The sequence below is a fragment of the Zalophus californianus genome, chromosome X, assembly GCF_009762305.2.
Source record: "Zalophus californianus isolate mZalCal1 chromosome X, mZalCal1.pri.v2, whole genome shotgun sequence".
Lineage (NCBI taxonomy): Eukaryota > Metazoa > Chordata > Mammalia > Carnivora > Otariidae > Zalophus > Zalophus californianus.
The window spans coordinates 117,534,493-117,546,573 of NC_045612.1; the positions used below are offsets into that span (position 1 = coordinate 117,534,493).

The 12,081-nt window shown below is 48.1% G+C and overlaps 1 protein-coding gene across 3 annotated transcripts in view; it reads left to right on the plus strand.

Annotated features, from left to right (window-relative positions):
• The first annotated feature begins 3,620 nt into the window (after positions 1-3,620).
• Positions 3,621-12,081, plus strand: part of PIR (pirin) — a 103,368-nt gene continuing 94,907 nt past the window's right edge. The window contains exons 1-2 of one of the 3 annotated variants that reach the window (XM_027608965.2): positions 3,621-3,857; positions 5,279-5,407. In XM_027608965.2, the coding sequence (XP_027464766.1) occupies positions 5,312-5,407 (96 nt within the window). In that variant the 5' untranslated portion in view covers positions 3,621-3,857; positions 5,279-5,311. Of the gene's footprint in view, positions 3,858-3,879; positions 4,033-4,617; positions 4,706-5,278; positions 5,408-12,081 lie in introns of those variants that run through there. The other 2 variants (XM_027608966.2, XM_027608967.1) reach the window with 2 other exon arrangements.

A 12,081-nucleotide genomic window follows, 5' to 3' on the forward strand; every position in this document is an offset into this window, starting at 1 on the left:
TTGTCTATTATCACCAAACAAATGATCTAGAAACCGAGTGGCTTAAAACAACCGTTTTTATTTGCGCACAGTTCTGCGGGTCTGGAAGTGGGGAAGGATGCATGGGGTGCTCCTGTCATATCCACGTGGCACGGGCTTCTCCCCGGATGGTGGTCTCAGAGCCATGGCTCCGCTCACAGGCCAGCTACTCCCAAGAGGAAGCAGAAGCCACCAGGCCGTCTCAGAGCCACGCCTACAACTGGCACAGTGTCGCTTGCACTGTATTGCACTGGTCAAAGGAACCACAAGCCCTGCTTAGACTCAGGAGGAAGAGAAGTAAATGCCACTTGCAATGGAGGGAGTATCGAAGTCAATGGCAGAAGACATGTCTCATGGGACATACTGTTGCAGCTGTCATAGGAAAAGAGAATCTTCCACCCCAATATGATAAACAATGAGTCTGATCAACAGTGGGTGGTTGTGATTGCCGCCGCCTGGCCTGGGTTCCAGGACCCAGAGGGTTCTCGCAGGACCAGCCAACAGGGGCCCCAGCTGCGTGCGGGGATAGAAATCAACAGCGAGCCAGGAGGAAGGGAGAGCAGAGTTTATTGAAGACCGAGAGAGAGCACATACAGGCTGAGTGGCTGGGAGACTCGGAAAGGAGTGAGTCTCGTCTTTGCTCGGGGTCTGGGGTTTTTATAGAAGATGATGGTCTGGTGTCCGCGTCCTCTCAGGCATCCAGGAACTGGTCAGAACAAGGACCAGTGCTCTGGTGTCCTCCATAAGTCACTTATGCCCTGGAGCCAGGGGTCTTGGCGTCAAGGTGCCTGGAGTCAGAGGTCTTGGAAAAAGTTCACGATGACCCACCTGGTCACTCAGTAGGCGTTATCTATTGCGTTGGAAGACTCCAAAGAAATCGTTAACTCCTTGACCTTTAGAAGGGGGACATAAGGCGGGGGTGCAGGTCCTAGCAAGAATAGAAGCAGGAAAAGGAGGAAAAAGGCAGTTTTTTTTTCCCATGGAGCCCCTTCAGCTTCCCCGTCTCAGAATGATGGCCATGTTAAACGTCTCACCCAGATTTGAGGGGAAGGTTTCCAAAGGCAGGGTGACATGGAAACTGAGCTAAAAGACGAACGGGGATAAGCCAGATCAAGGAGAGAGAAAGTTGCAGACAGAGGCACAGCAAGCCAACAAGTGGGAAAATACACATTCCAGAGCCTAAAAGAAGTCAGCCTGGTGGAAAGAGGGAGTGGAGTGCCTCCGCGCGCGCGCAGCGCGCGTGTGTGTGTGGTGCGCGCGCGCGCGCGCGCGCTGGAGCGAGTGTCAGCCTGTTGAGGGTGAGGCCAGATTAGAGACATCACAAGACCTTCTCTTGAGGGCCCTGAGGGTTTTCAGCAGTTATTAGATTTCCCTGGGACATGGAGAGTGGATCAGCCAGTGGCAGCCTGAAGGCAGGAAGAGGGGCGTGGCTATCAGATGAGATGACATGTGGCAATCGGATTTGAGAGACGTTAGGAGTGGAATCCACAGGATTTCAAGGTGGAAGAGGGATGGGGATAGCTTGAGTTTCAGGCGCAGGCAATTGGCTGAATGTTGACATTTTTGGTAGCAAATGCAGAACCATTTACTAAGATTGCAAAGAGCTTGACCGAGAGTCCATATTTCTATTTTATTTGGAGACAGTTTCAGAAGTCAGCATAATGATGATAAGTAACAATACTGTGTTATTTCATAGCACTTTTAATATTCACACGTATTAGCTCAATTAGCCTTGAATCATAATAAGGTAGAGAGGAAGGATTGAGTCCCACTGACATACGAAGAGTCCAGGGGAAAGTCCCTGTTCCTCTACTACCTTGTTCTTTTAGAGCAGGGGTCTGCAAACCAGGCCTGCAGGCAAGCCTGGCCCACTACCTACTTTTTTACAGTCTGTGAGCTGAGAGCAGTTTCTACATTTTTAAGTGGTTGAAATTAAAAAAAAAAATCAAAAGAATATTTCATGACAAGTGAAAATTATATGAAGTTCAAATTTCATTATAGTAGGGGGCAAGGGCACGTCACCTCAAGATAGGCCACTTTTTTAAAAAAAATATTTTATTTATTTATTTGAGAGAGAGAAAACAGGAGCAGGTGGAGGGGCAGAGGGAGAGGGAGAAGCAGGCTTCCCGCTGAGCAGGGAGGCCGACGCCGGTCTCAATTCCAGGACCCCAGGATCATGACCTGAGCCGAAGGCAAACAAACGCTTAACTGACTGAGCCACCCAGGCATGCCCCCAGATGGGCCACTTTGGCAGGAAGATTATTTTGAGTTAAGAGATCAAAACCCAGCAGATTCAGGAAAAGTGCTTTACCTTCCCCTCAACTGCCTACATTTACATTGGAATGGAGAGCCTGTGCTAAGAAGAGAGCTATTAACAGAGGTTCCTCTTTACTTAAGAAACTTGTGTGCATAGCAGGGCAACCTTCGTTTTACAAACCTCTCACCTTCCTGCAAACGGTCTTCCTTCCCTTTGTTTTCCCACGCCCCGCCCCCTCCCCCGGAGCTCTGGACGCCAGATAAGCCTCATGGTGCCTCAGTGTCTTTGGAATTTCAGGCTGTGTGGATTCCCCGCATTTACGAAATTAAATTTGATTTTCTCCTGTTCATCTGTCTCATGTCAATTTGATTCTTAGTCCAGCTAGAAGGATCTTGAAGGGCAGAGGACATCCTTCCTCCCCAACAGTAACCACAATTAAAGTTTTATCGAAACAGCCACACCCATTTATTTACGTGCTATGGCTGGCTTGTTGCTACAAAGGCCACCTGGAGCAGTCTTCACAGAGAACGTATGTGGCCTGCAAAGTTGAAAACATTACCTTCTGGCCCCTGTTTTAGAAATGCCACCTTCTTTCCTTTCTCCAAACCACACAATGAGCTTTCTGGCATTAGAGGGCAGAGACCAGCAGCCATGCGTGTATCCTTGGTTAAGCATCCCAGCAATGAACTAGATCGGCTCACTGGCTCCTGCAAGTCCACACTGCTCTGGGAACACTCTCCAGTGCCTGCCCACTGCCCTCCACAGCAACCAAGCTCTTAACCACCTGGCTCCCCACCAGAGTGAGTCTCTTTTTTAGGCAGGAGCAAAAAAGTCTGGGCTCTGAGACTCCCCCCATCTTCCTCCCCGCCCCCCCCCACCCCCGTTCTAAGCGCCAAACTTTCGTGTAGTACTGGGGGCATACCAAGCTCATTGAATTCTCACTACAACCCTACCAGGGGGGTTCTATTATCCCCTTTCACAGTGGAAGACCTGGGGGCACAGAGAGGCTGAGCCACCGGCCCCAGCTCGCGCGGCTAACAAGCGATGGAGGCACAAATGGAACCCACAGCGCCCGGATCGGAGCACCTGCCCGGCCCAGGGAGCCCCCAGACCCTGGAGGGGGGGGGTCGCATCTCTCCCGGGCGGAAGGGGCGCAGAGGTCGCTGGGCAGCAGAGCCCGCAGGGGAGGGGCGGAGGGCGGCGCGAGAGGAGCCCCGCGGCCCGGAAACAATGGAGCGTTTCCCACCCTCCCAACCCCCCGGGGACGGGCAGACTCCCGCCTCCCGCCCACCCGGCGGCCGCGGGCGGCGAAGCGCTGAGTCACGGTGAGACGGCTGGCCCGGCGCCCTCCCCGCCCTGAGCTCAGCGCCCGCGCCCAGCGCCGCCGCCCCAGCCGCCGCAGCTGCGTGGGGACCGCAGGCCCGCGGGGGTGCTGAGCTCACTGCGCGGGACCCCGCCTTCCTCAGCCCGCCGTCGACTCCCGGGGGAGGCTCCTGGGAGGGGACGGGAGATGCTTCAGTAGGTCTCTGACACTGGGCGAAGGTGGTAGGCCGCTTTCCTGTCTGCCAAGCACTGCGATCTGGTAAGCACCTCGTCAGTTGTCCGCGTGCACAGCATTTACGGGCGGGAGTCTGGAAGGACCTAGAAGTGGCGCATGGAGGGGGAAAACCCTTCCTAGTTGCTTGTAGGTAGGTGATGACGGTTCTATACCGCTTTGAGGATTGAATTCACTTCTGAGCCCCACTGTCCAGCATCCAGTAAGTATTGATTGATTGATTGCCTGCCCCCGGGGGGACACATTTTGACGGACGGGCCGGGACTTGGGGAGTAGAGTGCTCTCATTAACAGGAGCTAACGTTCTTAGAAGGCTCACTACCTGCACTTTGAGGTAGGCAGCCTTAGTACCCCTATTTCGCAGATGGAAAAACTGAGGAACAGAGAGGCTTAGCAAGTGGCCTCGGGTCACACAGCTGGTACCCGGTGACGCCGGGATGCAAACCCAGGCTCTCAGGCCCTAGGGTCTATGCTTCTTCCTAAAGCATCTCTCTTGATTTGAGTAGGAATCTTTGAAGGAATGGATTGTATTTCGCTTGAAGAAGAGTTTTAGGGATTTGGTGGTACCATCTGCAAGCATTTCAAGTGGAAAAGAGATGGATTGTGTTTGTTCTGGGATGCTCCATTCCTTAGAACTCAGGCCCACAAAGAGAAAACTCTTGAATCACAAAGGCGGGGTATAGACTGGTCCTCAAATACAGGATGCATTGTCAAGGGCACCTCCTCCTTCCGTTTCCGGCGCTCTTGAAGACTTCCTGACAAAACTTAAAAGATTTCTTGCCACTAAACTTGGCCCTGAACTTTAGGGATAGATGGATCTTTGAATTTGGTGACCCTCGAAGATCCTTTCAGTGCCGAGATCTTCGACATGTTCTGGTGAGAGTCACAGACCTCATGGATTTCCTTCGTGTTCCGTTAGTCACCACATACATCTCAGCCTCGTGGTAGCACCTACCTCTTGCGGGCAATGTGGGGTTGGGGAGGTTGAGAAATTTCAATGAGATAAAGCAGATAAAGGGGCGCCTGCCTGGCCCAGTTAGTAGAGCATGCGACTCTTGACCTCGAGGTCGTAAGTGCCAGCCCCACGCTGGGCGTGGAGCCCACTTAAAAAAAAAAAAAAAAAGGAAAGCAGATAAATTGCTCATTAGTGGTAAGTCCCCAGCAGAGCTGTTATTGCTAAACCTTGTAAAAGAGGGCTGTGGGCTTATATGAGATTGCAAATAATTAGTGGTACTGATAACATTAGTACTTACTTGTACATGTTCACCAGCATTATTGTTTTAAATTTCCTAACCTAGGGCTTGTACAGAGTGAGGAGTCAATATATTGTAGCTGTTAATATTTCGGGCAGGTCTGAATTTAATATCCTTTATTTCGTAGTCTTTGGATGTGGCCGCCTTACGATTTTTCTTTCTTGTTGCTCCTCTTTTGGTCCTCTAACCTCTACAGCTTAGCATCGGAACACTCTCTTTGGACTTCGACATGGCATCCTCCAAGAAGGTTACCCTGTCAGTGCTGAGCCGGGAGCAGTCGGAAGGGGTTGGAGCCAGGGTCCGCAGAAGCATTGGCAGACCCGAGGTACGCTGCTTGGGTGGCTGTTCCGGCTGTTTCGTGCTTTCCTGCAGAAGGCACGGGGGCGGGGCGGGACACACTGAGGCTTAACTTGGGAAGAGAGGGCCCAGGAAAATCATGAGCCGCCTTGTGGGGGTGCCATAGGGGCCGACTCTAAACTCAGCAGTTAGGGTCTCCACTGGACCAGCCCTAGCCCGAAGGGGGTTTCGCTAACGTGGGTACAGAGGTCCAGCGCAGAAGGTGCAGCCGAAGCATCTTCACCCCTCTCCACATTGCCTTTCCTATCCTGGGTTGATCTACCAGCCTGAGCGTGCTCATCTCCCAACACGCCCACCTTATAGCCCCAACTTGACTCGCCGGCAGTTCAAAGCACCGGGGAGTAACTTTAGGTTCCAGTTCCAAATTCCCAGGGTCACATACCCCCCTACCCCTTGGCCAGTCAGCCTCGCCAGGGATTTGGGTTCATGGAAAAACCACTGAGACCCGACTCTGTGGACCTCCTGTGGGGACAGGGGCGCGTGAAGGCTTCTCTCGTAGGAGGTGATTTTAGGTTAGGTAGACCTCTCTCAGCACGAGAGCAGTTTTATTTGAAAATTACAGAGGACGTGGGACTTGCAGAAAAGAACATCTTATCTGCACAGAAAGGTATCAAATGGTGGTTATAGCCCAGGGAATACAGTGCTCATCACCATCCCAGATTCCAAAAAGATTTTTTGATTGAAGTATGACTGACATATGACATTGTCTTAGTTTCAGGTGGACGACATAGCGATTTGGTATTTGCGTATATTGTGAAACAGTTACCACAATCAATCTAGTTAACATCCGTCACCATACATAGTTAGACAACTTTTTTTTCTTGTGATGAGAACTTTGAAGATTTACTCTCTTAGCAACTTCTAAATATGCAAAACAATAATGTTAATTACAGTCACCATGCTGTACATGACATCCCCAGGGCTTATTGATCTTATCACTTCTTTATCTTATAACTGGAAGTTTGTACTTTTTGAACACCTTGATGTTTTTCACCCACCCCCCCACCCCTCACCTCTGGCAACAACCGTTAAGCTGTTCTCTGTGTCTGTGAGCTTCATTCATTTATTTTTTGATTCCACACGTAAGTGAGCTCATAAGGTATTTGGCTTTCTCTATTTCACTTAGCATAATGCCCTCAAGATCTACCCATGTTATTGCACATGACAAGATCTCATTTTTTTATGGCTGAGTAATATCTCATTGTGTGTGTGTGTGTGTGTGTGTGTGTACACACACACATATATATCATGTTTTCTTTTTCCATTCAGTGGGCATTTAGGTGGTTTCCGTGTCTTGGCTCTTGTGAATAATGCTGCAGTGAACTTGGGGGTACAGATCACTTTTCAAGTCAGTGTTTTCTTTTTCTTTGGGTCAACACCCAGAAGTGGGATCGCTGGATCATATTTTTCGGGGAACCTCCTACTGTTTTCCATAGTGGCTGCACCAATTTACATTCCTACTGACAGTGCACAAGGGTTCCCTTTTCTCCACATCCTTCCCTATACTTGTTATTTCTTGTCTTTTTGATGCTAGCCATTCTGACAGGTGTGAGGTGATCTCTCAGTGTGGTTCGGATTTGCCTTTCCCTGATGATTGGTGGTGTTGAGCATCTTCCCCCCTAAAAAAATATTTTTGAATAAAAGAAGTAGTATATTAGGAAATGGATTCTTTTTAAAAATGAGGTCAGTTTGTTCCTCTTCTTAAATCTGCTCTGATATTCTCATACTCTTTCTGCCATTAGCTTCCTTTTTGCCTGTGAATGTCTTTTGGGGTCCATCAGACATTGTTTTCCAAAGGGAGACACGCAGACAGGATTATTCTAAGGGCTAAATGCACGGTGGATGTTGGGGAGATACAGATGGATGTGGTATCATATTGTACTAGGCCACGTCACCACAGAAAAATTACAAAGAATTTGGACATGCATTAGTAAAGCCATTATTGTATGTCGAGGGTAGCTAATACTTTAATTACTCCATCTGCCAGAACACATCTGCTGAAGGTTTCTTAATTTTTCTTTTGTCTTGTGAACTCCTTTCGGCGGTCTGATGAAAACAACACGTTTCTTCTCAGAATAATATTTTTTTTGCTTTTTTTTTTTTAAGATTTTGTTTATTTATTTGACAGAGAGGGAGAGTGAGAGAGCACTAACAGGGGGAGGGGCAGAGGGAGAGGGACATGAGATCATAACCTGAGCCGAAGGCAGATGCTTAACTGACTGAGCCACCCAGGTGCCCCAGAATAATATTTTTTAAATGCAGGAAATAAAATACATAGGATTACAAAGGAAAACATATCGAAATATGGCGAACACAATATTACAAAAGGAATTTGTAATCTAGTAATTTTGCATTAAGTAACAAGACTTGGTGGCAGGTCATATAACTATCTAATTTCAAAGCCGTGAGGATCATGAACAAGAACAGTTCAGTATAACCGGGGCGCCTGGTGGCACATTCTGGTAAGCATACGACTCTTGATTTTGGCTCAGGTTGTGATCTCAGGGTCGTGAGATCGAGCCCCGCGTTGGTCTCCGCACTCAGTGCGGAGTCTGCTCGAGGATTCTCTCTCTCCCTCTGCCCCTCCCCTCCAACAAATAAATAAATCTTTAAAAAAGTAGTTCAGTATACTTGCAACAACTGTCATGTGATATGAAAACAGCTTTGATTTCTAGTGATGACAGAGTCACAGATACTGGAAATTTACTCTGCTTTTTTTTTTTTTTCAAGATTTTATTTATTTATCTGATAGAGCGAGAGAGCACAAGCAGGGGGAACAGTAGACGGAGAGGGAGAAGCAGGCTCCCCGCCAAGCAGGGAGCCCGATGCGGGGCTTGATCCCAGGACCCTGGGATCATGACCTGAGCTGAAGGCAGACGCTTAACCATCTGAGCCACCCAGGCGCCCCTACTCTGCTTCTTTGACTGTATTCATGATTAAAGTATTAAATTTCAGTCTGGAGATGGCTGGTGGTGACTGTTGCTCACCAGTGTCAATGTACTTAATGGTAACTGGTAAATTTTATTATGTCATTGTACTACAAAAAAAAAGTCCAGAAGAAAAACAATTTTCCGTTAGAGGTTAGTGAAAAGAAAGATGTAATTTTTTTCCCAGCCAAGTTTATAGCTGCCCTGAATTCTATCCATGGTACCCAGTTAAGAGTCCCTGGCTGAAAACCTGTGCTTTAAAGACCCCCCACATTCTACTAATTCAGAGGGTCTCCCTAGTATGCCTCTACCCTAAGGAAAAATATGTGGATCGGAATCATTTCTAATGCCATCCCCCTGGTTTAATCACGATTAAGACAGAGGGTGTTTCCTTTTGTCTCCATGTAGCTGTATATTTTACATCATGGTGATTATATAAAATAAACAATTTTGTGTCCTTATTTTTTCATATAACAGGGTAACATAAGCACTTCCCATGGTATTATAAATTGTTCATGCCCATCTTTTTTTTCTTTCTTTTGAGAGAGAGAGAGAGGGTGCACACACATGCGAGGCTGGGAGGGGCAGGGGAGAGACAGAGAATCTTAAGCAGGCTCCACACCCAGTGTGGAGCCCAACCCGGGGCTCGATCTCACAACCCTGAGATAACGACCTGAGCTGAAATCAGGAGTCCGACGCTTAACCGACTGAGCCACCCAGGCGCCCCCTTCACGAACATCATTTAAATAGCTGTGACGTGTTCCCATGTACAGCATACCATTATTGGCTTACTCATGGACCTGCTTTTGGCCATTTCAATTGTCACCATATTTTTTCAGCGCTCTGCACTCTATCAGCTTGTCGGAATGGTAGACCCCTCACCCTCCAGTCAGCAGAGAAGGGAAGCACCGATCTAGTTTCAGGGCACTACATCTAAAAATTTTGTGCCAACGCGTTGTCTCTGAAGAAACATCTCTGACACTTTGGAGCCCGAAGCTATTTTAGTGTAGAATTTACAACAGTGTTTGGAATGAGTGGCCCTCAGTGACCTGTTCCCTCTGGGTGTAAATGAGGAAGTAGAACTGTTTACAAAGCTTCCACTGAGCCTTTTGGTGATGAACAATAAAGAAGAGAAGGAGGGGGGTTAGCTCACACCTTTTATTACGATTCTATGTGGGCCGAGGCAGCCAAACTGGGTGTGAATGATTGCATAGCGTGATGTTAGCAGCTTCTTCGACGGGGCCCCCAACAGGAGGGAAGCCCACGACTCATTTGTACTCGCCTCTGTCCTCCACCCCCCCCTTCCAGCGGACACTCCTTGGTGGAACGTGATTTTCCTGGGACCACTCTCAGACATATTTTTTTTATCACGAAGAGCTTCTAACCTAGAAAAAGAAAACAGTGTAATGAAATCTCCATGTACCCAACCTCCATAGTGATCAACTCACGGACATTCTCATTTCAGTTTGTGTCTCTAAAAGATACAAACTTTAAAAAATAAAACTGTAATCCCATTACACACTTAAAAATTATGAGTCCCTTGATATCAAATAACCTTGAGGAATCTTGGTCCTGATTGATACAGCCTCTGTAGATGGCCCTCTCCATTATCAGGGTCTCGGGATGTTGAGTCCAGGTGGAGGAGCATAGAGTCATAGCTCAAGTCCATTCAAGGCTGAATCTAGATCGCAGTCTGGACTACGTGCTGGCAGTTTCCTTCTGCCTTTTCATCGTTTCTGTTGGGCCCCTGTCTAGATGCTGAGTAGGCCCAGGAGGTAGTCTGAGTTGCTGGAGTCTGCCTTCGATGGGCCTTTCCCTTCTGCCGCTGTCATGTTGCCTTGATATAGGCTGGCGTTTTGTGGGGTGTTGGGAGGGTGGGCTCTCAGTTGGTTCCAGGCTGCTGCCAAGGCATTATTGGCTTTCTCTCAGTTAGGGTTAGGTTCAGCTGTGTAACAAAGAAGCCACTAAAACCAGTGGTATACATATATAAGGATTTGTGTTTCTCTTTCGAAAACCCAAGGTCTAGGGTGGGCCCGAAGGCCTCCCACTTTTCAGAGACCCATGCTCATTCTATCTTAGTTCATCATTTTTAGTACTTTCTTAAGTGCATCACCTTGTGGCCCAAGACAGCTGTTGGGGCAATAGCAACCATTTGCCCTTGGGTGCAGAGAGGAGGAAGAGGGAAAAGAGCAAGCTGCCAGCTATCCATCCATTTAATGTAATGTAATTTTTTAAAAGATTTTATTTATTTATTTGACAATGAGAGACAGCGAGAGAGGGAACACAAGCAGGGGGAGTGGGAGAGGGAGAGGGAGAATGCAGGGCTCGATCCCAGGACCCTGAGATCATGACCTGAGCCGAAGGCAGACGCTTAATGACTGAACCACCCAGGAGCCCCCCTCCTTTTTTAAATATATATAAAGGGTTTCCCTAAAAGGCTTACCCAGCAACTTCTACACACCTCCCATTAGCCAGATTTCAGTCATGTGACCACACCCAGCTACCAGGGTGCCTAGGGACCTAACATAAGGACCACTTGGGATGTTCGTAGTATCTTCTATGCACACGGAGTTACTCTAGGTGGAGTGGAGCATCATAAAAAAGCACAGTGTTGGCCCTATCTCCAAGGAACTGACATTCCTGGTAGCTATGCGTGCCTCCTGATTTAAATAAAAGGCCAGGCAGCTGGAGCTTTACTAAGGGAGTACCACAGACTGGAGGGGTGGTGGCCACAGGTCTTGACTGGCCTTCTCAAGACATCGGAAGAAATAGCTTGGAAGCTGCCACCTGCATTTGGCCACTAAAGGATTTGGAACTGTGTGAAGGAAAGGACATTCTCCTATTGTTCAAGAACTTTGAAAAGATCATCAGTTTAATATGTAGCGAGAGAAAGATGTGGATGAGTTGGTGACCACGTCAAAACGTAGAAAATCCGAGTTCTATCAGTCAAATCCTGCCTACAGATCATAAGGCATGCCCTTGACATGCCCTTGAATACTTGCTAAATGTTTACTGAATGTTAGGAACTTGATTTTTTTTTTTTTTTTGAGAGTTTATTTGTTTATTTGACACACAGAGAGAGAGAGCACAAGCAGGGGGAGCTGCAGAGGGAGAGGGAGAAGCAGGCTCCCCGCTGAGCAGGAAGCCCAACGCGGGGCTCCATCCCAGGAACCTGGGATCATGACCTGAGCCGAAGACAGACGCTTAACCGACTGAGCCGCCCAGGTGCCCCCGAATGTTAGAAACTTTAATAAAGCCTGATACTCAACCCTGCAAATCACACTTTAGTACAGTAGTCTGATGCAAGATACTCTTGCTTGTTGGAGGAAGAGTGTCTCACACTTGTGCCCCATCTCTTGGCCATAAACACTTCATCCTTCTGGCTCTCCTCAACCAGCCTCCGGCTTCTGCAGGCTTTTCCTTGTGTCTGTCCCTGCATCATGGATTGGCAGCCAGAAGGTTCGAATGTGCGATCGATACAGAACAAACAGTCCTTGCCAAGTGAGGACTCTTGTCCTGTGAGCGGTGGATGGTGATGAGGGTGGGCTTGGCAAGCTTTTCACGGTTTATTTAACAGCAGGCCATATTTGCTCATGTGAAACTCTTTCCATTTTTTTTTTACAGTTTTTTTGGTGTGTGTTACAGTATTTTTACTTCTCTGCTGAAGTATAGTGGATGGTCTATTAGCTTCAGGTGTACCACATAGTGATTTGAT